At 45.8% G+C, this 27,029-nt stretch overlaps 1 protein-coding gene across 1 annotated transcript; it reads right to left on the bottom strand.

Moving 5' to 3' along the window:
- Nucleotides 1-11,953: 11,953 nt before the first annotated feature.
- Nucleotides 11,954-24,269, bottom strand: CKAP4 (cytoskeleton associated protein 4). Its single transcript, XM_024212939.3, has 2 exons — nucleotides 23,719-24,269; nucleotides 11,954-15,564 (listed from the first exon to the last, which is right to left on the bottom strand). Exons 1-2 carry the CDS (start codon nucleotides 24,061-24,063, stop codon nucleotides 14,230-14,232), a joined length of 1,680 nt encoding a protein of 559 aa, XP_024068707.2. The 5' UTR covers nucleotides 24,064-24,269; the 3' UTR covers nucleotides 11,954-14,229.
- Between the last annotated feature and the right edge of the window lie 2,760 nt (nucleotides 24,270-27,029).

Here is a 27,029-nt window from a genome sequence, read left to right as displayed (position 1 = left end):
TACCTCCTCCGATGCCAAAATCCCCAATTGTCACTTACACAATCGGCAAAGCTCTCAACTTCTCCCCTTGACAATGCCCAGGATGTAGTGATGCACTGTCAGTGCAAAAATCTGTGACTTATTGAAAGTGTGGGGACAGCACAAAATCAGTTGAATACTACAGTGATTGCATTGTTCATTGCCATACTTATTTTAATAAAACCTTCATTTAAATGAAGCTGCCCCAGAATTTTTCAGTTGACTGCACCACAATGCCACAGAATCCTGCAAAATGTAAGGCCAGTTAGCCACAGAATACATAGTGTTGATTAACAAAAACATTGAGACTCCATGCCTGTAGTAGGGCATGCGCTCTGGGATAGATCAACTTTAAATAGATTACAACTGCTCCCTTGGGAAAATAATGTAAGTTTGGTGGAGCTAGGTGAAGGGCTGCTGAAGAGGGATGAATTACTCATTTTCCACCCGCTTTTTGGCTCTGTGTTGAAAGCCACTAAAGAGAAGCCAAAAGAAGCTTTCCTGGCCAAGGCCGGTTTAGCAAGAATAGCTTCATGCCCTGGGCACTAGTTACCAGGAAAGGAGCCCTAAGATTGCAGTTTGAGATATGGCCAATGGTTGATCAAGGGATGTGGCTACCAGCCTCTCAATACAGGGCTGCCCTTGCTACCATACATAGCTGATTTGAGAATTAAACACCCCTAAGGCATGTACTTCATGGTCAAATTCTGGCTTCAATGGTACCAGGATTTGGCCCTTAATGACAGAGGATGCAATTAAGACACAGTCCAGTGGGTGTTCAGCATAGCATCACCCCTTAGGAGGGTGCAGCATACATTCTCCTCTGTCGCCAGCCAGCTGTACTGGCCAATCCATGTTGGGGAGGCATGGTCTTGCCTCTGCCCCACTTCTTGTGGAAAGGCTGAGGGACACCACCTTCCATGTGGAGAAGTGCAGGGGCTGCAGTTGTAGCCAGTCCCTGCATAGGGTTTGCAAAGTGGGGAAGATGATAGCTTCCAGATGCTTACCAACGGCTCTAACTTTCTGTAAGGAGAGGAAGGGTAAAGATTGGGTAAAGTGGGCCACTTGGCTTCCGATCACTCTTGTACCAGTGACATTGATGGGAGTTGGCCATTGACTTCAGTGGGAACTGGATCAGGCCCATAATCTGTATCTCAGTTCCCCATCTGTAAAATGGGGATGATAATAGAACCAATTGGAAAAATTCTGAAAAAACAATGCTTCATTGGAATTTTCAGACTTAGCGAAATTGGAACATTTTGTGATGATGGACGGATTTCTCCAATGTTCCGAAGGAACCCAGGCAGGTTTTGAAACCCTCTTGCTAGGCTGGTTTCCAGCCAATTCACCCGCCTTGCTCCTCAGTAGCCTGACTGGTGGGCTGCTGGGAAGCCCAGCCTTCCAGGATCTGTGGCTCCAGAATACCCCTCACCTCCATGCGGATTGCTCAAGAATCAGGGACCCCAGGACTTCCAGTTTCTGTGGCTCCAAGGCAGCCCAGCAGACTGACTGCCCCTGAGCCAGAGCTCCCTTTTTCAGAGAATTTCTGGTTTTCATTCAGAACAAAACCACGTTTTGGGATAGCCAAAGCTTCCGTGGACTGGAATTACCTTTCTCCGCACTACTCTAAATAATCTGCCACCTTTTCTCTATCTTGTCTATTTTGAGTGTAAAGCCTTTTACAGGTACTGTCCCTAAGCATGTGTTTGTACAGGGTCTAGCACAATGGGGCCCTAATCTTGGTGGTGACCTCTGAGCGCTATTGTAATACACGTAATATATATAGCTTATTATCCCTCTCTCAAACCACATACATCTATGTGGATGTTTTACCAAATGGGAAAATGGACTGTTTGCAGCAAAACCTTATAAAAAAACTTCATTCTGAACTCACAAATCTCAAAACAAAACTTCAGAGGGTCAGAAGGGATCCAAGGAAGTTCTGAGTCTCGGTCTGCTTATTATGCTTTCCCTCCTTCCTCGTAACTGTAGGATTTCATCTCTACCCCAACCCAACCAGTAGTGACAAGAAAGTCTTTTCCACAGGATTCAGTCTATTTATGTCTGGATAGTGCCAAGGGGAAAATCCTTCTGAGCAGAGTAAGGCATGGTCCATTTCGGTTAGCTTCTTCCTCTGGAGTTGTGGGTGGAAGATAGGGAAGGAAGGAGATAGCTAACGTTTTGTTTGAAATCGTTTTTCTGAAGAGATGTGTAGTAAAATAGATAATTGTTTCTTTTGGGGTTCATTTTTTTCATAGCAAAGCTAGAATCTTTCATGAATAAATGTTCCCATAAACAAAACCATGGAGAGCACTGGCTCAGCAAGGATTTCTGGATCAAATATCTAAATGTGCATACTTGCCAAATGAATACCTGCCCCATAATCTCCAATCAATAAAAAGAGATGAGGGGCAATGGATTTCTTTGTCTTAGCATAATGGGCTACACCTGCTAAATTGCCATGTGCATTAATTATATTATTATTAATATATTTGTATTGTTATGGTAGGCATCACCAGATGGCATTGTTACATGTAGACCTCCACGTTCTTTTTCTTAGCCTGCGAGCAAGTTTTGCCTGTTGGGAAGATATGCCATGTTGGGTTTATGCATCCATCCTTTCAGGTGCCTGGTGCAATGTTATGGAACTATGTGTGTGTATGGGGTTTTGCAGTTATTTGAACTACTCTTGGATTTTGTACAGAGGCAGATTCTAGAGAGAAGGAGCTGTGTGAGTAGCAGGAGGGTTTGCTTTCTGCCTTGGGCTCTGATTAGAGTCAACTCTTGAGGCAGAGTTGCTCCCTGGGAACTGCACATTGATATTGGGCTGAGATTCCTGGAGGAAGAGATTGCCCGGCATGCTGTTTGACCATATCATGTCAGCACAGATGTCTGGGTGTAAATAAAGGAAGTTACAATGAAAGGATACCCAGGCTCTGTGTCACTGATTTCTCCTCTGGGGGAGGCTGTCCTGCAAGGCCCTGGACACCTGCTCCTGGTCAGCACAGAGTGACGCCGATGTCAGAATGAGGCACTGGTGTAAGACAAAGGGGCACCTAGTGGTCCAGCCAGGAATCTGGGTCCCATTATGTTAGACATTGTACACACATGAAATGAAAAAGGACTGCCCCTGACTCAAACAGCTGCCAACCTGAGCCTATGATGAGAGACAGCAACCGGGGCAGGGACCAGGCAATAGTGAAATGACTGTATTTGGAATAATAAGTAGCAGTCATTTCTATATGTAGCTTTAGCACCAGAGCTGGGATTAATCTGGGATTAATCTGTTTCCATGTACTACAGGTAGTTTCTAAAGCTCTGACCCTGCTATGAAGTCAATGGGACTTAATACAAGCATAGGGATCCACCTGCAGGGATCTGATTGCAGGAGCAGGGCCAAGACAGGCCCTTTTCCAGGCAAAGAGGAGAATGCTGTGGTCAGAAATAAGGGCAGTTTTTTCAAGGGGATCTCATCACATAAGAAAGAGGTGACAAAGGGCCGTAAGCTAGGCAAAAGGAGCCTGCACAGCTGTGAGGCTCAGAGTATCTAGGGAAGCTTCCTAGGCTCTGTAGATGCAGAGGCTATTCTGTACTCCATGGGGAATGGAACGTCTCTGCAGACAGGAAATGCCCATTGAGGTAACTTCTAGGTCCGTTTTAATACTTATTCAATAAAGTGTGAGGGGACAGGATGGAGCTGATTAGTTTGTGTGCCCAGGGTGGCCCTAGGCCTGTGTCAATGTACAGGTAGATGGTGATTCACACTTTTGGGGCCACTGTCAACCCCACCTCAACTTTCCATTAAAGCCTTCCCCACTTCCGGGTGCACTATGCCACTCTACTTTGAAAGATGAATATAGGGAATCAGTGCTCCCCCCGTGATAAGTGTCACTCCCCTTTCCCGGCTAATAAGCCCTGCCTCTCTCCCCAAATGTCCTACCTGGATTATGGAAGTCTGTCTGAGTCCCCCCGCCCCCCAATCTTAATTTGCACAGAGATAACTCTGTGCTTACAAACTTCTGATGTTGGTTCAAAATGACCCTGTCCATTTCCAACCACCAGATGTGCATTTCACATGCCTGGGAGCTGGTCGCAGAACCCTAATACATTTCCAAGGTAGAAGCTGGAAGTGGCACTTGATCCCCATTATTTATATGGATAAACAGAGGTGCAAAGACGTGAAGAGACTTTCTCAAAGTCCCTCAGCTGCTATGTGGCAGAGATGGAACTAGATCCCGGGTCTCCTGATCCCCAGTCCAGTGCCAAAGTAAGAGATTAGGCCAAATACCTCCCATTAGGCCTGGTCTACACTACGACTTTAATTCGGATTTAGCTGCGTTAATCCGAATTAATCCTTAACCCGTCCACACAACGGAGCCAGTTACTTCGAATTAAAGGGCACTTAAAATCGATTTCTGTACTCCACCCCGACGAGCGGAGTAGCACCAAAATCGATTTTGTTAATTCGAATTAGGGGTAGTGTGGCCGCACACCACCGAATTAATGTGGTTAAAATTAATGGGGTAGTGTGGCCGCACACCACCGAATTAATGTGGTTAAAAACCGAATTAATGTGCTTAGTGTGGCCGCGCACAATCGAATTTATACAATCTGTTTCCCAAATTCGAATTATCTAAATTCGAATTAATCTCGTAGTGTAGACGTACCCTTAGTGTCCGTTGTGAGGCATCAGCCACTGATGTGCAATTACCTGGTCTCACCACACGTCACAGCTTTTTTACTTTTATTTTTAAAATATGTAAAATTGAAATAAAAAAAAGTTAATAACTGTTAGTATCTTGTCTCCTAAAGATAATCTTCAAGAGTGTCAAAGCAGGGGCCAGATTTTTAGCAGGGCTCAGCACATTTGGGTGCAGAGCCCTTTTGAAAAATGGGGTCCCTGTTTAAGTGCGTTCATGGGAGCTGAATTCTTTTGAAAATCTGGCCCAATTTATAGCTGCTGAGCTCTTGAAAAATCTGGTCCTAATAGTCTAGAGGGAGTATCCAAATTTTTGCAGGCACTCCTGGGAATAATGCTTACCTCCCTTTGTCAAGCACTTTAAAAGCTATGGATAGATGACAAACGTTATATACTAAATTATTACTTAGCAATGGCCCAGTGTTTAAAAACACATTTTTAAGTGTTGCTATTGCAAACTATTGCCACAAGATGGCAGGTTTCAACTGTTTGATCAGCAAATTACTTCCAGCTGGTCAAGCTTGTGCTACACTGCATATGGAAAACACTCTGACACTCAGTCATTCTCATCTCAGCTCCTTCACCCTGGAATTCTTTTTAATGTTGGAAGCCAGCTGGAGGTTTGATCTTAACGGAGATGTCAGATGAGTGACAGCAAGGGGAGGACAATCAGAGCCAGTGTGGTCAGGAGGGGCAGGTGGAAGAAGGAGATATCACAGGAAACCAGAAAGGAAGGCAAGGAGAAGCAAGATCAATGGGGGAAAGGCAAGAGGCGGGCAAATGGGTGGTGAAGTAGGTTGAAAGAGCAGCTGCTGAAGACAGGGCCAAGAAGGGGAGAAGTAGGAGACACAGGCTAATAAGCCAGGGGGAGCAGCTGCCAAGTAAGCAGGTTGGGGCTGGGCTGGGGGCCTGGCAGATGCATACCTGGTGGGTCAGACCCCTTGAGCTAGTCCTGTGTGCTGACTGCAGGGAAGGAGTTTCATGCTGGCTGGCCAGAGGGCATGAGGAAGAGAGGCTGATTGGAAGGAGGAGAGAGCAGCGAACAGAGGAGCTGGAGACTTGGCCAGCTGTACTGGGCCAAAAGAGGCAGTGTGAGGAGGGAGTGCTAAACTCTACTCACAGAGCCGTCCCCCATGCAGCGATGCCTTTACACAAGCACTGCCCTGTGCACTGCAGTGAGAATACACCCCTGCCCTGCTTTAATTACAGTAACCCTGACGAATATTGGGTTTGAGTATGATACAGTAACACTGTTACAATATTCATACCTTACTGTCTGATAACACCTTCACAGCTGAAGATCCCACGGCTCTCTGTAAACATGAATTAAACTGCACAACACCCCTGCAAAGTAGACAGCTATTTCCATCCCCACTTTACAGTTGGGTAAACATCTACAGTACTTAGAGCGCATAATGACTGATGTCCTAGAAGATCACATATGCACAGTCAGCACTGGGGGGCGAACAATCTCAAATCTTTGGATCACTGATGACATTGATGGCCTGTCAGGCAGCGAAGATGAACTTGCCAACCTTGTGAAACGATTGGAAGAAACCTCCGCAAAATACGGCATGGAAATCAGTGCAGAGAAAACCAAGCTGATGACAAACAAACCTGATGGGATCAGCTCACATATCACTGTCAGTGGACAAGAGCTGGAGACAGTGAAACAGTTCAAATATTTGGGGCAATCATCACTGATGAAGGATCCAAGGCACAAATTTGGGCAAGAACTGCGCAAACAACAGCAGCAGAGGCAAAGCTAAAGCCAGTTAGGAGGAATAAGAACATCTCCCTGGAATCCAAACTAAAACTGCTGCACGCATTGGTCATCTCCATTTTTCTGTATGCGTGTGAGACATGGACCCTGACGGCAGAACTTGAACAGAAAATACAGGTAGTAGAGATGAGATACTTCCATAAAATCCTGGGCATCTCCTACTTCAACCACGTCACTAATGAAGAGGTCCACAACATCATCACCCAATGCACTGGGTCATCTGAAGACCTCCTGATGACCGTGAAGAAGCGCAAGCTGAAGTGGTATGGCCATGTAACAAGATCATCTGGCCTATCCAAGATCATCCTCCAAGGGACAGTACAGGGGAAGAGAAGAAGAGGTAGACAGAAGAAGAGATGGACTGACAACATAAAAGAGTGGACAGGAATGGACTTCGCGAAGACTCAAGCACTGACACACAATCGTCAGGAGTGGAGACAATTGGTTGATTGCTCATCAATGATGGTGCCCCAACAACCAATGTGGTTATGGGAATGATGATGATAATGAAGAAACTGAGGCATGGTGGTTAAGTGACTTGTCGTGGCATGTCAGTGTGGGCAGAAGGAAGAGAACCCAGGATTCACTGGTTCTCTGCTCTGACCACAAACTTTAGGAGGCAAAAAAAGCTGGGACTTGCCACTTATTCTAGTTCATGTGCAAATGATGAGGAGGCATTGGAAATTCAGTAGAATCAAAGATGACCTTAAGAACAGGAGAAGAGAACTGGAGACTGGGTTAGTGCCAGAAGATTGGAGATTCTTCCAGAGTCAAGTTAGAGTGGGAAAAAGTGAAGACGAATATCTGAGTCCAACTGATGGATGTGTCTATAGTGCAGCAAGGGGAGGGTTTGGAATTCATGGAGTGTTTAAAGCAGGGGTGAGCAAACTACGGCCCACGGGCCAGAACTGGCCTGTCAGGGCTTTGGATCCTGCCCACGGGATTGCAACCCCATGGCGCCACAGGCCCCGTGCCGCTCCCAGAAGCGGCTGGCACCATGTCCCTGTGGCCCCTGGGGCGGGGGCAGAGGGCTCCGTGCGCTGCCCTTGCCTGCAGGCACCACCCCCCGCAGCTCCCATTGGCCAGGAACGGGGAACCGCGGCCAATGGGAGCGTCGGGGGAGGTACCTGCAGGCGAGGGCAGCGCGCAGAGCTCTCTGGCCCCCCTCCACCAGGGGCCGCAGGGACATGGTGCTGGCCGCTTCCGGGAGCGGCACGGGGCCAGAGCAGGCAGGCAGGGAGCCTGCCCTGGCCCCGGTGCACACCACTGCCACCCCAGAGCCATTCCAGGTAAGCGGCTCCGGGCCGGAACCCACACCCTGAACCCTTCCTGCACCCCATGCCCCGCCGCACCCCACACCCCAACCCCCTTCCCTGAGCCCCTTCCTGCACACTGCACCCCCTCCCACACCCTGCACTTCCTCCCGCACCCCAACCCCCTGCCCCAGCCCTACATTCATGGCCCTGCATGCAATTTCCCCACCCAGATGTGGCCCTTGGGCCAAAAAGTTTGCCCACTCCTGGTTTAAAGCCTTCTGTGATTAGACACTCATTGGTCTCCCCTTAGCAAATGGGATTCCAACTACCTGGGTTCAAAAATGTTAGTCCTTGTTAGGCAGGCTTAACCTGGTTAGGAAGGGGAAAGGGGCAAAGATGTTAGACACCCAAATTCTCGCAGGAGCTTTGCTTACTGGAAAAGGCTAGCTTTTTGAGCCAGAGATCATAATGCTGTGCCTATTGCCACTTTTCCTACTTCGAATCTGGTAGCTCTTTGTCGTCATTCTCTGGTAGTTAATTTAGTATCATGCCTCACCCCAAAGAGGAAGTCTGCTGAGAAGCAGTGGCAGAGGTCTGTGGTGTGACTCTAATGTGATTGGGGGAGTCAGTGCAGAGACTGGGTTGCTGTCAGCAGCTGTGCGTTCCCCTTCATGCTCTGTAACTGCACAGAAATTGCTGTTGGGGCTGAGCAAACCACTGGTGTTTCGCTGCAAGCTATTTTTACACTGACCATTGTAGTGTAGGGAAGGCTGGAGGCAAAAAGGTTTCAGAGTGGTAGCCGTGTTAGTCTGTTTCAGCAAAAACAACGAGGAGTCCTTGTGGCACCTTAGAGACTAACAAATTTATTTGAGCATAAGCTTTCGTGGGCTAGAGCCCACTTCATCAGATGCATGAAGTGAAAAATATGGAGCAGGTATGAATACATGAAAGGATGGGGGTTGCTTTACCAAGTGTGAGGTCAGTCTGTCAACTATCTGTAATAGGCCACGCTCTTACCACTTCAAAAGTTATTTTTCCTCCCTTGGTATCCTGCTGTTAATTGATTTATCTCATTAGACTGATGTCACACTTGGTAAAGCAAGTCCCAGTCTTTCATGTATTTATACCTGCTCCTGTATTTTTCACTTCATGCAACTGATGAAGTGGGTTCTAGCCCACAAAAGCTTATGCCCAAATAAATGCGTTAGTCTCTAAGGTGCCATAAGGACTCCTCGTTGTTTTTGGAGGCAAAAAGACACTTTTGGCTTGTGAATTTCTAAGTCTGAAGGTTCATACAACTCTTTACATGTAAATCTCCAAACCAACTAACACATTCAGGGTTAAAAACAAAGTGTGTCTATGAAAGTTCTTTCTTTTGCTCTTGCACAGGAAAGAACTCTTTATCCAAAAATCTGTAATATTCTAGCCAATCTCTATCCCTTCAGGTGTCCAGTGCAATGTTATGGAACTATACATGTGTATGGAGGCCCACAGTTATTTGAACTATTCTTGGATTCTGCTTTGAGCTGTAGTATCTCAGAAAATGGAGAACTTCAGATCCTGGGGTAGTTCCAGTACAGCAGATGAATTTTTTGGCTCTAGTGAAAGGAGCAATGTGACCTAGAGCTTACAGAAAGGCACTGGGAGTCAGGACTCCTAGGTTCAGTTGCTGATAGTGTTACTGACTTATTGTGTAACCTTGATTATGTCACTTAATTGGTCTGCGTCTCAGTTTCCCCATCTGTAGAATGAAATGGCTTGCCCATCTCAGGAGTCTTGTGAGGAGTGCTTTAATGCTGGTAAAAACAGCTGGAGAGTTCTAGCTGAAATGTGTTATAGTGGTGCAAAGTATTAACAAATGACTGCCACTGTCAGAGAAGACTGGTGACAGGCTCCGTAGTGTAGACATAGCCTATGTCTGCATAGCTGTGGTGGCATGGACCTAGTTTGATGCAGCACACATCCACAGAAAGAGTTTTTCTGCTGGCTTGCATTTAATGAATGTTATAGCAACCTCAGGGCTGCTCTAACTCGTGGTCAGCTGCCCACAGCCAGGTATGACCAGGATGTAAGGATGCCCCAGTTCCTTTGCCCAGGATCATGCCAAGTGTACAGGAGTCCTGCACTACCAAGGAGTTCTCCCACGCAGGGTGAATTCTCAGGGTGTTGACCCACCAACTTTATGGCCATGATGAGTTGCACAAGCAGCCAGAATGGGAGCCAGGATCTGAAACCTGTAGCACATGGTCCCCGTATATACTTTTCTGATAGAAAGACATGTATTTCTACAGCTGATGGCTCATGAGATATCAGACCTTAAAATGATTACTAATCCTTTGCCAACATGGTATTATTGGTATCAGTCTGGGACAGAACACAGCAAGACTGAAAGCAGTGGAATTGTCATCCTCTTAACAGCAACAATTCTGCTGGTGAGCTCTTCTACCAAACCCAAAAAGTCTTGCTGTAAATAAGATGAAGACACAGACCCACAAAGGTATTTAGGCCTAGATACCTTTGTGGAGCTGGGCCAAATTGAGATTGTCAGTAATGATTTCTGGAAAGTACCACTAGAATGTTCTCAACACCAAATAATTTCTTCTTTTGCTCTTCCCATTGGTGGGCCTAAACTGCAAAATTCTGGCCTGGATTTTGAGCCCCTGAAGATAGTGGGTGTTCAAATCCGCAGGGGTTTGGTTTTGTTCTGCTCATTCTGAGACTGGGGTCAGCTAGTTTGGGCTCGACTCCCTCAAATTCAGAGGGAGCTTGTGCTACAAGTTTGTTTTGGGCCCATCTTATGCTTTTTTTTTTTTTTTTAATGAGGGGGGAAAAAATCGACATTAAATCAGCATTTCTCAAACTTTTCAAGTATAGGAGGTCCCAAAGCTTCGGCTGCAGCCATAATTAACCAGCCCCTTGGGCTCACAGGGCTGAGAGTGTGTGTCAGCTGGCACTGGCCAGCCACAGATATCTAATTGCAGTGTAGACATTGCCCTATTTGTCACAGTGGGTATCTCCTGGATAAATCTGAAGGTTTGTTTTATACCTTTGGGGTGCATCGTATTTAAAAGGCAATTGTTTATGTGTTATTGTTGAAGTGCATGTAACTCCTCTAGGAAACATGACTAATATAAACCTTGGGAAATGTTAGGAACTTCAAATGATTTTTGGAAACAATGTGAACTTGTAAAATTAAGTGGATTTCTCAGGAAAACTCTGGTGGGGGGTATGCTAATATAACCCCTCTGGTTAGGCAAAGATCTCATCCGTTTGAAGCTTTGCCCTGAGGAGGGGACACATTGTCTGGCTGATTACCTATTCCCAGTCTCTTCAAAGACCCCAAACTGGATAAAGGACTCACTCACAGATTCATAGGAGTTCTTGTTCTAAGCAAGGGGTGTTATGAATTTGAAACCATAGGAAAAGGGCTGCTCACCTTTCAGAGCCCACATCAGAGTTGGGGTGATCTCTGGTAAGTTTATCAGCATGCATGTAGGTTCTTTATTGTTTTTAATAGGTTCTCTCTGTGATGCTTTTACCTTAAAAATAAAATCTGCTTGCTTAGAAAGAACTGTGTGGTAACTTAAAATTGTGGCAATTATACTGCATATCATCTGAAGGGAGAAGTGAAGCTGGCCTGCTTAGGGTACTCTTTAATGAGAAAAACACAGTGGTAGCAGGGAACTGGTCAGCCTGGAAATACCCAATCTCTTTTCCTTCTGACCAGGGTATCCACCCCAGAGAGGTGATGGCTGAGGAGCCTGGACTGGCTATCCTGGCTAGACCATAGAGGGGGAATACAGGTACAGTTGCCCTGAACTGACAAATATTTCTCTTTTATATGCTTTGGGCAGTGAAATAGTTAATTGGCATTTTAAAATATCATTGCTGGGATCTGAACTAGCATTCACTGAAATAAATGGGACAGTTCACAACCCAGAGCTATTGTTTCAGGCTCTTTGCAAACTCAGATGAACATTGTTGCATCACTTATGCTCACGCCACATTGTCAAGGTTTCTTCACAATCATAACAGCTGCTAGATTGTTACTTTTGGTTTTGAAATTAAAGCTGAGGCTCTGATGAACAAGTGAGAGGCTTTTCCACCCCACCGCCAGCTAGCTCCTGAACCTCAGTGGGAATATTCTGTAAAATGTTAAATTAAGAACCTTTCACAATAAGCAACATGAAAAAAAAATACAATTCCAAGTGTTTATTATGTATTAAAAATACTGTAAATAAGCCATACAGTTCACTTCACAGTAACCTAAACAACTGTTAAAAACTTGAAAAGGAAAGTCAACAAGAACAGTGCAGTTCAAAAAGTAACAACAAAATTATCTCAATGCAGTGCATCCACCTCACTTATTAAGACTTAGTTGACTTATTAGCAACTTCTCACTATGTACAGTGGTAACAGCATTACAGATGACTGGGTATTTTATTCTTAAATATCGGAGGGGACTCCCTCTTTACCTCTGCTGTTCCCAGAAATTACCATTTGTGGGAGGCGCTAATTCTATGAATTATTTTCTAATGCAGCCAAAGAGTTGACTAAAAAAGGGCATGCATTACACTCTCTGTAATGTGGGCTAGCAGATATCCCCATGTACAGAGCGGTCTGCACCTAGGCATAAATACCTTTGAAAAACAACCTTTGAAAAGTAAACCTCAGAAAGAAAAGAAATCGGAAATCCTTTTCTAGGGTACAAACCCCCAGAAAGTTCCATGTTCGAGAGGTTCTTAGAGTGCCTGGAATTCTTTAATATTTGACACATATTGTGGTTCTCAGCCAACCTGAGGCTTGCTCCCACTCCACTGAAGTCAATGACACACTTCCACTGACTCCAGTGGTACAGAATACAATAATACTAATTAAAGTCACTGTCACCTCAAGGGCAATCTTGAAAGGCATTTTTTTTTTTTTTAGAAACAATTCTGTTGGTATCATTCTGAATCTTCTCTTCCTCCTCCTGTGGTATTATTAGCAGGCTTAGACCTGGTCTACACCTAAAACATACCCTGGCATAGCTACGTCAGTCAGGGGTGTGACGCCCCTCCCCCATGCAGCAACATAGGTATGCTGACAAAAAACCCCGTTTGTGTGCTAATAGAAGAGAGGTTCTGTTGGCATAGTGAAAGTCACTGGGGGAGGTGGTGTTCCTACACTGGCAGAACAACTCCTGTGTCAGTGTATGTTGCATCTACACTAGGGGTCTGTGCCGGCACAGGCGGTGGTGTTTTTAGTTCCTCTCCTCAGTCTTCCTCACTCAAAGCCCCAATCATCTCCACAGCAACTAACCGTGATATCACAAAAAAGGAATTAGGACTTCAAGGGGAAGATTCTGACAATGTAAATAATCTCAAAATAACATGGCAAAACGTTACTGAGCCCTCTGGCAATGAATCACATCCTTCAATTCAGATTCCTCCTCCCAGCCATGCTAATCTGTACATGGGGGTTTGGAGGTGCTGGGGAAAGGGGCATATGGGCACAAATGTGTGTGTACTCTTTAGCAGTGCCCTGGAACACCCCTCAGCAGCTCTCGTCTCAGGTTTTTTGGAGATCTAGAGTCTGTAGTTGCCCTATACTTCTCCCAGCTCCATGAGTTCTTCTGTGTGCGGTTATGTATGCATGGCAGTCAGAACTTGCTTCTTTCCCTACACTGTGGAATAAGCTGAAGAAACAGATGAGTTGCCTCAGGCCTAGTCTACACGTAAAAGTTTTACCAGCATGAATATTTTGATTAAGGGTGTGTTCGGTTTTAATCAAAACAGTAATACCACTAAAAGCCCTAGTGTGGATGCAGTTACAGCAGTATAAGGTACCTTATGCCAAATATAGTTACTCCCCTTCCACTATGGGAATAGCTAATCCAGTATAAAGCACCTTTATATCAATATATCTATGGGCATGTCTACACTACAGCTGCTACAGTGGCACAGCTATGCATTGTAGCTGTGCCACTGTAGCATCATAGCGTAGCTGCTTTCTACAACGACAGAAGGGGTTTTTTCAGTTGACGGAGAGACGGATTAACTACAAGAGGTGGTAGCGAGGTCACCAGAAGAATTCTTCTTTTGACCTAGCTGCATCTACACAGGGAGTTAGGTCAACCTAATTATGTTGCATGGGACACATTTTTCACAGCCCTGAGCGATGAAGGTAGGTCGATCTAATTTTAAGTATAGACCAGGCCTATGTCTACAGTAGGGAGATTGTGCTGCTGTTACTATACCAGTATACTTAGAGCAGTACAACTTTCTAGTGTAGACTAGGCCTTAGTAATTTACCCTACTCACCCACCTATCCATCCAAAACTTTAAAAAATGAAACTAAACAGAAGAGCGATCCAGGAACTAAACAGAACTGTCTCTAATTATGTGTCCTTGTTTTCTTTGGAGGTGTCAGAACACTGGGTATACAAAAGCTATTCTTTTAAATTCAATAATTGCACAATTAGCACTGTTCACTTAAACTTTTTCATGTATCTTTTCTACTTTCATAAACAATCTATCCAGATCATTCCTTAGGTCATCTACCAAACTCTTCACAGACTCCACGTTGTTCTCATTAGTTTCTATTTTCACTGAGTAAGCAACTAAACTATCTACTGCAGTTCTTATCATTTTCAAGTCAGATTCGACTTGATTGACAAAAGATCTTAATTTGTCTACAGAGCCTTCTACAGAAGACAGTTTTTCAAGATAGTCTTGAGATTGTGCTTGGCCCATCTGAGGCTTTTCTTGATCCAGCAAAGCACTAACTTGTTTCTGGATGTTATGAAGTGCATCAGCAGAGTTTGGTAGGTCACTCACACTTCTTCTCAGTTCATCCACATCATTGTATAATGAGACCTGAGATTCACTAAGACTTCGCACAGTGTCGGTTATTGAATGTACATCAACATCTGAGGTACTACGTAGAGATGCAATGGCTTCCTCTAGAGCAGCTAGCTTGCTTTCATACTCTTCGTGCTTAGAAAGAAGTGACTCCATCTTTTCAGTCTGTTGAGTATCAGTAGAACTTAGAGACTGAAAATTGTCTTCTACACGTCTGAATCTGAATTCAAAGTCTTCCCTGTTCTTTTCAAGGGTTTCTAACACATTTTTGGAGAGTACATTTTCTTCCTGTTTGTTAAGGTTGGCTTTAATTTGCAGTAAATCTTCATCAAGTCTTTTAATCTCATCAGGGAGCTGCATAATGGATTCTTCAGCTTTAAGAACTTTCTCTTGAAAAGCTTTTAATGAAAGGTGTTCTGTGTCTGCAGTCTCTTTGAACTTCTCAAGTTCCTGTTTGAGGTTGACTAATGCTTTGATTTCAGTATAAACATCAGATTCCATGGACTCTATTGTACTTTTCAGAGACTCTATGGCCTTTTCTTTGGTTTTCATGGATGTTTGCATCTCATCAACAGCATCTTTCAGCGCCTTTAATTCATGTTTATACACATCTATTTCTCCCAGTGAAGCCACCCTTGCTTTCATATCGTTGATTTCATTTTGGCTCCTTTTCTGGACTTCAGTGAATATGGCAATGTTATCATTGATAGACCTGGTCAACTCTGTTAATCTTTCTTCCACAGTGTTTTCAAGCGACATGAAGTCTCGTTCTCTTGCATCCTTTACCACATGGATGCCATCAGACAGGTCTTTCAGGATTTCATTTTGTAGTTTTTGAAGAACTTCACTGATTCGATTTATTTCACTCTCCCCTTGTTTAACACTCTTCTCAGTAACTTCTTGTTTATGCTGAGCACTTTTCATCATGGATTCAAAATCTCCAAATGTGGCTTGAAGAGAATGCACCTAAAAACAGAAATCCACATATTTGCAACTTAAATTTTCATCTTATGTTAGTTGATGAGGATGTTGCTATCTACCTAATTTACTTATAACCCCCACTATTGTAGTATCTGAGCACCTTAGAATCTTTAATATTCCCTCCCTCAAAGCATTCTTGTGATGCTGGGAAGTACTAGTATCAAATAGGAAACTGAGGCACAAAGAAACAAAAGCTTGGGCTACACTGAAAAGTTATACTGGCATAGATGTGTTGGAGAGAGGTGTGAAAAAACACATCCCTGACCGACATAGTTATGGCTGACAAAACCCCCAGTATAGATGCAGGTATCTTGACAGAAGAATACTTCCAGCCAAGTGGCTAATGTTGCTCAGGGCGGTGGTGTTCCTACACTGGGAAAACAACTCCTTCCGTTGGTATAGGCTGCATCTATGCTAGGGGGCTATGCCAGCATAGCTATGCCCAGCAGGGGATGCAGATGGAGCTCTATGCCCAGGGGCCGCGCTGAAGAACCAGTGTCTGGAGTGGGCTCTGTCCAATAGACGGACCAGTGCTCATGGGGTGCAGCCTTCTGCTCCCCTCCTGACCCCGGCTGTCAGGGCAGACAGCCTGTGCAGGGAAAGTGGACAGACTGGTATTGAAAAAGGGTTGGGGTCAGGACGAGAGCATGTCCTGTACAGGCTCTGTCAGGAAGGGGAGCAGATGGGGCTGTGTGCCCCCTGGCTGTGCTGACGGGCCAGGGGCAGCAGGGGAGCTTCTCTGAAAAATTCCCAGGTCGTGAAAAAGCCAAAATTGAAGTGAAGTCGGTAAAACCCAAATAGTTAGGGTGACCAGATGTCCCGATTTTATAGGAACAGTCCCGATTTTGGGGTCTTTTTCTTATATAGGCTCCTATTACCCCCCAGCCCCGTCCCGATTTTTCACATTTATTGTCTGGTCACCCTACAAATAGTGGCTTTTTCAAAACCCAGGAATTCTTCTGAGAATATGAAGGGCTTTGCCTGTTTGGTATTAGCTGATGGTCTCAGTCCAGCTCCCTGTCCAAATCACAAAAATTACCTCCACAGTTGGCTATGACTGGCACATTTGATGGCAGTCTCAGCTCAGAGCCCAAGGCATCACTGGGCATGAAGTCTGAACTACCTCTCCCCCCTAGAACAAGGATCTAGGTATATGAGTGGGGAAGCTTGCACAGTGATTGCCTGGCTGGTCCCATTCTGTGGATAAACAGAATTTCAGTCTTTGGGTCTATGAAGGCGGCATGTTCCACAAGCACTAAATTCACTCACACTCACACACAGTGATTTTAAAAGCTCACGCCGACTTCAGTGGGGATCCTGCACAAAAGAACTCTGAGAGGTTTTGGCTGTGTGGCAGTGGTGAATAATTCATGCTACAGGAGTCCTGGAGACTCTGTCTTGACTCATTCCCCGCTACACATGTGGAGTGTGCATTAATCAGTACTGCCACACAGTCTGTCAGGTTTATTGATCAGATAAGCTGCTTCAGAGCTGGTTTCATTTTGTAAATAACATTATTAAATGGATGCACTTAAAAGAAAATATCTTATTTTTAACTATAAAAGGCCAAGTCCTGAAGTCTTCATTCAGCTCTCGAGCCTGCAAACACGTCCCACACAAGTTAGCTAATTAATTCAGTTACTAATGAGTAAGTAAGTTATTCAGATACATGTTTGCAGGTTTGGGTGCTCAGGTTGAACCGCCCTTGGTTTCAGTGGGAGTCTGAGCTAAGTAAGGACCACAGGATTTGGCCAAAAGTCTTCGCATTTTGTTTTCAATGCAAACATTAAATGATCTACTGTTGATAGGTCCAAGTAATCCCCAAACTTTACAGGTGACCTGCAAAGGAAACATGGTTTTACTATCCTTTTTTTCTTCAGTATGTATAGAAAAGGGGTAAAAGGTTTCTCCACATCCTCCAATTTTTTTCAAAGCCTACTAAATTTATTCCTTAGGGCTTGTCTTCACTACCGTGCTGCGCCAATGTAGCACGTCTGGTGAAGACCTGCTATGTCAATGGGAGAGCGCTCTCCCATAGATGTAATTACTCCACCTCAACGAGAGGCGGAAGCTATGTCGGCGGGAGAGCATCTCCCATTGACATAGCGCGATGTACACAACACTTTAAGTCGATGTAACTTACATCACTTGGGGGTGGTTTTTTCACACCCCTGAGCGACATAAGTTACATCAACTTAAGCAGTAGTGTAGACAAGCCCTAAGAAACACCAGTAATAATATATCTATTTCTTGTTTTGCTGGAGCACCAAGGGAAGTTTTCTCAGCCTTCCGTTGAAGGGATAAAGAGTATTTGAATCTTTAACAAAGACAGTCTTTCTCCCAAACATTTGTCAGGTGTCTGAGGTAAACGGGTGTGAACAAAAAGCAAAATTTTAAACAGCCTGTTCAAAAATCAAATTCTCTCTCAACTGCTCAAGTTTCAATCTAATTTGATTATGTTATAATCTCACTGCTTCTCCAGTTCAGGAAAAACATAGTGGATAAAACCTGATATTTCTAATAGGAAAATAAGCAGGAAAAAACTCACTCTTGAATCCTACCTTGCCCATGCCCTTAACTCCTTATCCCTCTCGCCTCAAAAAAAAAGGCCCAGGTCTCCTTTATATATCATAAAGAACCACAAAGGGGGGTGGGTGGGTGGGGGTGTGTGTGTGTGTGTGTGTGTGTGTGTGTAGAATCCTTTTCTTTGCACGCCACTTTTAAGACTTCAAGGAAGGATTACATTTTAAGCAGTTTGTACCCTGAAGATCGTATATGAGACTAGAAAGAAATTAAATGGGAAAATGTGGATAATGATGTTAACCATTGCCACATAGCAATTTGGGTATTAAATTGATAATGTGGTTCTATCAGTAGCTACCGCCCAGTTGTCTTTCAGTCTGATTTTACCATATACAGAGTTTTTCACTACAGAATTTTTTTCTGTATCTCTTTAAAGTTGTCATGTCACACATCAAATGTTTATAAGGCTTACATAGTGCAGGGAAACTATTGCTCACCCAACTGCTCTTGGAGATACAGCTGTAAAATTAAACGAATGTGCTAAATTCATCCTATTAACTAACCTGTCTCCAAATGTTACTGTTATCCGACCAGAGAATCTGGCTCTCTAATGTCACAATGTGCCATGTCAGGCCTAAAATGCCAGATATGGCCAGTGGAGGATTCTCTGTAACTGGAAGTCTTTAAAACATGATTTGAGGACTTTGGTAACTCAGTCAGAGGTTATGGGTCTATTACAAGAGTGGCTGGGTGAGGTTCTGTGACCTGCAATGTGCAGGTCAGACTAAATGATCACGATGGTCCCTTCTGGCCTTAAAGTCTGTGAATCTATATATGAGACGGATCGCCACCCTCTTTCCTGACATAAGGAGAAGGGTGTGTGTCAGGGCATGGTAGAATGGAGCTCTACTATGCCTGATTCTCCTCTTGTAATGACCCTGATGGACCATATGCCAAGTGATGTAGATTGAAGCTGTTCCCCTGCACCTTTAACTTACTACAGGGCCACGTGGTTGAGGATCAGAGCTCTGATGTAACAAAGAATCAAGCCGCCTACAGTAGTCAAGCTAGACCAATTCCTAATTTAATTCATCTTAATACGTACTCAGCCCATTTACTCTAAACAACGGCTAGCTGGCCCCTACATGAACCCTTTGCAAGAAAGGTATAAAACCCTAACTTCAAAATAACGGTTCACATTCATTATAAAACAAGGGTTTGGAATGACTTCCCTTCAAGAAGAGGCTAAAAAGATTAGGGTTGTTCAGTTTAGAAGAGAGATGGGGGGGGGGCATCATAAATGTCTATAACATCATGAATGCTGTGGAAAAAATGAATCAAGAGGTGTGTGTCTAGCTGTGCCCCCAAAGGCATGGATTTCAATCAGTCTTTGAAAGGCTTAATATCATATATAAGACTGAAAAATATTCTTCTACTGACAACCAGTTTTCTCCTTGAACCAGTCATGTTAACATGTCAAATAATCTTAGCTCCTCTGTAAATTGTGCTATACTACAAAGACTAACTACAAATTTCCACGTCATTTCCCTTCCCTTCCCTTCCTACAGCTGTGAATAGCAGATAAGCTTATATAACTCTTACTTCTGACAATTGCTCTGTATGGCAAAAGACCAAAGAGGGTGGGGGGGGCAGAGTTTCCTCAAGGCAGCCTGAACTGGCAGTGCTGTATAGCACAGGATCCTATAGTGATATAAGGCCATGAATTGATCTCCTCCCTCTGCCTTTCATCCTTACGTTAAAAATGCATGCCTAACATTAGCCATCCCTGATATACATGTTGGTGGAGTTTTATTTCCCTTTGGAACTAGAACACAGATATAAGAGCAGCCATAATGGGTCAGACCATGGTCCATCTTGCCCAGCATCCTGTCTCCAACAGTGGCCTGTACCAGAGCTTCAAAGGGAGCATACAGAACAGGGCAATTTTGAAGTGATCCACCCCTGTCTTCCACTCCTGACTTCTGGTAGTCAGAGGTTTAGGGTCACCCTGAGCATGGTTGCATCCCTGCCCATCTTGGCTAATAGCCATTGATGGACTTATCCTCTATGAATGTACCCAAGTTTTTTTTTTTTAACCCAGTTATACTTTTCACCATCAGAGCATGCCAAGGTAATGAGTTCCACAGGTTAGCTGTGTGAAAAAAGTACTTCCTCTTGTATTAAACCTGCTGCTATTAACTTCATCAGGTGACCCCTGGTTTTTGTATTGTGGGAAAGGGTAAATAACACTTCTTTATTCACTTTTTCCATGGCATTCGTGATTTTTTAGATCTTTATCATATCCCCCCTTAGTCACCTCTTTTCTAAATTGAACAGCCCTAATCTTCTCTCCTTGTATGGAAGCTGTTCCAAACCCTTGATCATCTTTGTTGCCCTTATTTGAACCTTTTCTAGTTCCACTATATCCTTTTTGAGATCGGGCAACCAAAACTGGACACAGTATTCAAGGTGTAGGCACACCTTGGATAACTAATTACTTAAAACATCATTTGTGCGCCTCGCTCTCAGAACCTGGTATTAACTTGTGATTTTGGCCACAGCAATCTAGAGATTAAGGGAGCACATTTGACATATCCCTATGCTTGGTAGGCCTCAGGACAAATTAAGGCTGGGATTTTCAAAGGGACCTAAGGGAACTAGACACCCAAATCCCATAGATTTTGAAAATCCCAATCTAATTCAAACTAGTAGAGTGATGCTGATGTTTCAATAACCTCAGCCTTCCCTTTGATAAGTAAGGGAAGCATAAAAGAGACACTGCCTGGTGTTACAGGACCTGAACTTGAATTGCCCTCTTTCAGAAAAAGCACTCCTTAAAAATGTCTTGTTGCTACAGAAAAAAATATTAGCCCTGAGAAATGATGGCTGTAACAAGCTTCTCAAGAGGGAAATGATAGTATGATTATGTCTAGAAACGTAGGCGTGGTCTATACTACAAAGTTAGGCCTTGTCTACACTGGCACTTTACAGCGCTGAAACTTTCTCACTCAGGGGTGTGAAAAAACACACCCCTGAGCGCTGCAAGTTTCAGCACTGTAAAGTGCCAGTGTAGACAATGCTCCCAGCACTGGTAACTACTCCCCTTGTGGAGGTGGGTTTTTTATAGCGCTGGAAGAGCTCTCTCCCAGCGCTCTGCCGCGACTACACAGCAGCACTTTAACGTGGCTAGTGAAGACATGCCCTGCGGTCAGCTTTACTACATTTCTCAGGCTGTGAAAAATTTCACACCTTATGCAGCGTAGTTAAGCCAACCTAAGGCCCAATGTAGACATCACTAGGTTGACAGAAGAACCCTTTTCATCCCTGAAGTGTTTATGCTACAGTGACACCACTGCAGCATTTCTGGTGTAGACATAAAGAACTCTACTTTCAGTGAGTGCTTGATGAGAGAGGGACGGTAGGTGTGGAAGAAAAACTAAAACTTGAATGTTGCACTTTCTTGGCTCTCTCTCTTTTGTGCTCACACAGAACACACAGCAGCCAGCTCCTGTCTGTTGAGTAAGCAGAAGACAGAAATTGATCTGAATTGTGTGCCAATGAGTTTCACAGATCAGGACTCCTCTTAGTTTAAATCCCTTGTCAGCTATTAGAGGACAAATAGGCTTGTGGTGATGGCATGAACTGGGACTCAAGAGATCTGGCTTCTGTTCTTGGCTCTGCCATAGGCTGTCTGTGAGACCTTGGCCAAATCACTTAATCTGGCTGAGCCACAGCATCCAATCTGTGAAATGGAGAAAACAATACTTTCCTTCTTCACAAGGATGCTCAAATCTGATTCACTAGAGTCTGTGAGTTGTTCAGGTACTGAAGTGATGAGTGCCATAGAAAATACAATATATAATTATATAACTACCTAAGTTCTTATACTGTGGCCATGTATTATATTCCTATGTCATACATGCCCAGCTTTTGATCCCAATATCTCCCTTCCCCCATATAGCTTTAAACAAATATTAGGCAAATTAAAATGTTGTGCCTGTCAAGCTCGTCAGTACCATGTGAACTTGAAATCCAGTCAGCATGAAAAACTGAGTTCTACAATCACATATTCATTGTAGGTGTTTTTCTTTCCCTGGTTGCTGTGTAAAAGACCCACACAAACAAACAAGAAACTGACCAACTAAACTCCCTATCCTGCACACTGACCTATGTGGGCAGATGCTTCACCTACATGGAAACCCTTCATCCCTATGGATCAGCTTACAGTTTGAGGCCTTAATGATCACACAGGGGAAACAGAGAAACAGAATGACTATACACAGGGTGCTCTCAGATGAACAAATGCAAACTGAAAAAAACAGACCTATTTTTTCTCTGATCCATTTCAGTTATAATAATCTCAGGTGTTACTGTATGTAAAACACTTTCTAACAGAAGTGTGATTTTTATTTTAAGTTGACAATATTTCTAACGTTTGTTTAAAAAGTGAAATATTTTAAGCCATCCTGAAAAGTGTGGGAAGTGCATTGCAGTGCCATGCCTGAAAACCTAGCCTAGAAGTTGATTCCATTTGAGCAAAAATAGCATCCTACAGTTTCAAGGAAAAGAGTACTTCTCTGATCAAGTGGGCCACACCCTTTGCTGACTACTTCATTACACTTCTGTGGACATCAGTTGCAACAGAAGTCGCTGGTCTCATCCTTTTGGCAGGAGATAATGTAGGATTTTGGCAGACACTGTAAGCAGTAAGGGGGCAGCCAATCAGCAGTATTGGTGCTACCTCTATTGCTTTTAAAAACAGGTGGGATTTTTGCTTTTCATAGTACGCAGCAGATTCAACTGCCACTCTCTGCCTAGTCAAAAACAGTGAAAGCAAAGCATGCTCTGCTGCTATTTATGGTGTAGTAATATCCAAGATTACTTCGGTGTAACTCAGGGGTGTGAATAAGCCACCCCACAAGCAACATACATTACTCTAACCTGAGCGCCAGTGTGGACAGCGCTAGGTTGGTAGGAGAGCTGCTCTGCCCCCGACACAGCTACTGCCTCTCCCCGGGGTTGATTTATTAGGGCTAGTCTACACTGGCAATGCTAAAGCGCTGCCGCGACAGCACTTTAATGTGGCTTGCGTGGTCACTGCGCAGCACTGAGCTCTCCCACCACTCTAAAAAAAAAAAAACCACCTCCACAAGGGGCACGGCTCCCAGCGCTGGTGCACTGTCTACACTGGTGCTTTACAGCACTGAAACTTGCTGCGCTCGTGTGTGTGTGTTTTATTTCACACCCTGGAGCAAGAAAGTTGCAGCACTGTAAATTGCCAGTATAGACAAGCCCTTAGCCAGGAGAGCTCTCCCCATCAGCATAGCGTGTCTTCACCAGATGTGCTACAGCCCTGCAGCTGCAGCGTTTCTAGTATAGACTAGCCCATTGCCTGCTTATGCCTAGCGCCAGCACCGCCTTGCCTCCAGGCTTGGCCTGTCTTAGCGCAATAATGCCACGCGCTCTCTCTGCCTTCACCGCAATGGAGTCTTCAAAGTTTGGGGAGTCCTGGAAAACTTGGTGAGCGCAGAGCGCCGCTGCCTTGCCAGACCGCGGCTGCCAGCTGGGGGGGGGGGGGGGTGGACAGAGAGAAATCAAACACCTCCTTGTCCTTACCTTCTGCACGACCCCCTCCAGGGCGTGAGCCAGCTCCTCTCGCTGCCGCGCCGCGCCCTCGTGGCGCAGGCTGAGCTGGCTGACCTCCCCCAGGAGGTGCTGCACGCCCCAGCCCGAGAACACGGCGGCTCCGACCAGCGCGAGGGAGAAGAGCGCGTGGAAAGCCTTGCCCAGGCTGCAGGGGGACGGGCGGCCTCCAGCCGCTGCTTTGCTCCCCTTGGCGGGAGCCTGCTGCTGCTGCTGCTTCTTTGCCACGTCATCCGCGCCGCCGGAGTGGGACTGGGCGCCCTTTTCCGAGCCCGCCGAGCCGCTGCCCTTGCTGCTCCGCTGTCTGGCGGCGGACATGCCGGCTGGGAGCGCGGGCGGCGCAGCTGCTGCCCAGCGAAAGAGGCCGGCGGCGCTTTACGCTGCTTAATCAGCGCGGGAAGGGCTCAGCGCTGCGGGAAGGAGCCGCTCTCGCTCCCCATTCAGTTCGGGCAGAGGCTATGGGGTAGGAGGGTGGGGTGACTCCAGCCACAGGAGCGAAGGCTTCCCCGCCCTGCTGCAGACCCAGCGCCGCCTCCCCAGCCCAGGGAGAAGGGGGAGCTGCCACGCACACCGAGAGAAACCAGCCAACCAACCCAGCTCCATTCCCCCGCGGGACCTTACAGGGGAGCCATGCACTGCTGCAGGGGGGAGAGGAGAGACTAGCATCCTCTGCTCCTTGCCTCTGTGGCATTTTCCGATTGAAGTCTACTAGCCAAACTAGAGGCGGGGAGCCATGCCTACAGTTAAGGCCCTGTCTACACTGGCAAGTTTCTGTGTAGTAAAGTAGCTTTCTGCGCTGTAACTCCCGAGGTGTACACACTGCCAAGCCACTTGTAGCACTCTTTAAAAAACCACCCTGCTGAGAGGCCTACAGCTTTCTGCTCCGGGGATACAGCGCTGCGGTGCCAGTATAGACACCCTGGCGATTACAGCGCTGTGATTGGCCTCTGGGAGGTGTCCCACAATGCCTGTTCTCACATCTCTGGTCATCGGTTTGAACTCTACTGCCCTGTCCTCAGGTGACCAACCATCAGCCCCACCCTATACATTCCTTTGGAATTTTGAAAGTCCCCTTCCTGTTTGCTCGGTGATGCGTACAGTGGTCTCAGCGCATCTTTCTCGGTGGCCCTGCCTGCTCCACGCACCAGGTGATCCCCCGCTTGGAGCAATGTCGAGCTGCTGGACCTCATCGGCATTTGGGAAGAGGAGGCTGTCCAGTCCCAGCTGCGCTCCAGCCGTTGGAATTATGATACCTATGGACAGATTTCACGATGGATGACAGAAAGGGCCCATGACCGGGACACACTGCAGTGTAGGGTAAAAGTTAAGGAGCTGCGGAATGTCTACCACAAGGCGCGGGAGGCAAACTGCCGCTCCAGTGCTGCGCCCACGAGCTGCTGGCTCTACAAAGAGCTGGACGCGATACTCAGTGGTGACCCCACCTCCACTGCGAAGGCCACTGTGGATACTTCAGTGGCTCACGTGCCAGTCAAGTGGACTGAGCCAGGAGGAGGAAATTTAAGAGGGGGAGGAGGAGGCAGAGGATGACTGGGGGGTCAGAGATGCATGCAGCCAGGAGTTCTTTTCTACCTTGGAGGAGCCTAGCCAGTCACAGCTGTCAGATGCTGGGGAAGCGCAAATAGGAGAGGAGGCCCCAGTAAGTGGATTTGATTTTGGGAATCGCTGAACCGAGTTGTTGAGGGCAGGAGGGTTGCAGAAAGCAGGCTTATCTCCCACCACATGCCTAGTCTGAGCGGCGGAACAGGCAATTGATTGACTCCCTCGCTTCACGGGAATCTCCCTCAAGAGATCTCCAGGAAACTCTCATGGAGATACTAGGTAATCCGCTGCCTCAGGTTCTTCGGTGGAGCTGCTTTGTTTCTTGCCCCATTAATGGTAACTTTCCCACGCCACTCTGCCGTCACGGGTGGGGGACCATTGCTGCACACAGGCGAGCCACATAGGGGCCAGGGCAGAAGCCGCAATCTTGGAGCAGACCCTCCCTTGATTTCCTGCTCACCCTCAGCAGTGAGATATCTTCCATAATGATCACATCCTGTGGAAAATATGGGGACAGGAATGATTATCAGCCTCGCCCTAAGGTGCTGGCTCTCCCCAAGAGCCACGGGCCCAGTGTACAGCAGGTTCTGGGAAGAGTGATTTCCCCTGCCTCTGTGGCTACTCACCATTTTGGGGGTCTTGTGGCTCATGTGTGCTTGCCTGGGGTCATCCAGTTAGTGACAGGTGTGTGAGTAATGGCTGTGTTTTAAATCACTGAATCCAGTGTTCTGTGTGTTGCAAACAATACTGCTTCTGTAAAATGTTGCTTTTAAACTTCACAGAGATGACCTTGGGAGCCCAGCCTCCCTCTTTGTTATCGGCAGCTGAGTGTGCAGAATTAGAAAGCAGCCAAGAACTTAGGAGGACTTTCTGCATGATGTTATGATGCACTCCGCCGCCGAGAAACAGGAATTGAAGGAGTGGCAGGACAGCAAGAAGAGGGACCAAAAGGAGAATGCGGCATACCAGAATGAAGCCATGGAGCAGCTCTTAGACGTTACGGAGTGCCAAGCAGACACGCTCCAGGCAATACTAGCTCTGCAAACTGAGCAGCTCCGCACCCGCCCTCCCCTACAGCCGCTGTTGCAAAACTCTTTCCCATGCATCCCCCAGACACTGCCAACACATTCTTATCAACCTCCTGGCTCCAGTCTACACATGCGGCATTCCACTCCTCCCCCCTCACAGTCCAGCACTGCAGACTCCCATTACCTACTGCACTCAACACCCGTCCCCCTGCAGTTTGGCCCTGCTGAAGTACAGTACCCACTGCATTGTACTTCAAAGGAGAAGGTTGGATATGATCCCTGGACATACACAAATCTTTAGCCATCCCGGGACCCCACCTCTTCCTGGGACCTTCCCTTCCCCCATCCCCCTCATTGCTGATGGGTTGTTGTTTTTTTGTTTGATTCTCTCCTCCGGTTGTTGTTTTTTAATAAAAGAATTGTGTTGATTTGAAAGCAATCTTTATTCTATTAATTGAAAGCAAACAGAGCTCTGCAAAGCAACAAACAATTATATTAAACCTTCATATTGCATTGTCTGCACCATTCACAATCACTTCCTAGCATTACAAGCACTGCACTCCCAAGCATAGCAACAAATACTAGTGGCTTTCAGCTTCAAATCGCTGCCTCAAGGCATCCCTGATCCTTATGGCCCCGCGCTGCACCCCTCTAATAGCCCTGGTCTCTGGCTGTTCAAACTCAGCCTCCAGGAGC

Source organism: Terrapene carolina, unplaced genomic scaffold (genome assembly GCF_002925995.2).
Source record: "Terrapene carolina triunguis isolate 2854851 unplaced genomic scaffold, T_m_triunguis-2.0 Scaffold247, whole genome shotgun sequence".
In the NCBI taxonomy this organism is placed as follows: domain Eukaryota; kingdom Metazoa; phylum Chordata; order Testudines; family Emydidae; genus Terrapene; species Terrapene triunguis.
The sequence above is the reverse complement of the archived record's forward strand: the minus strand, read 5'-3'. Positions and strand labels throughout refer to the sequence as shown.

What these genes read in the sequence shown, in the direction of transcription:
- CKAP4 (XM_024212939.3), bottom strand. Translation starts at nt 24,063, where the DNA reads ATGTCCGCCGCCAGACAGCGGAGCAGCAAGGGCAGCGGCTCGGCGGGC. An exon ending in TGGAGGGGGTCGTGCAGAAG is followed by an intron (nt 15,565 to 23,718) that starts GTAAGGACAAGG and finishes TTCTGTTTTTAG; the next exon opens with GTGCATTCTCTTCAAGCCAC.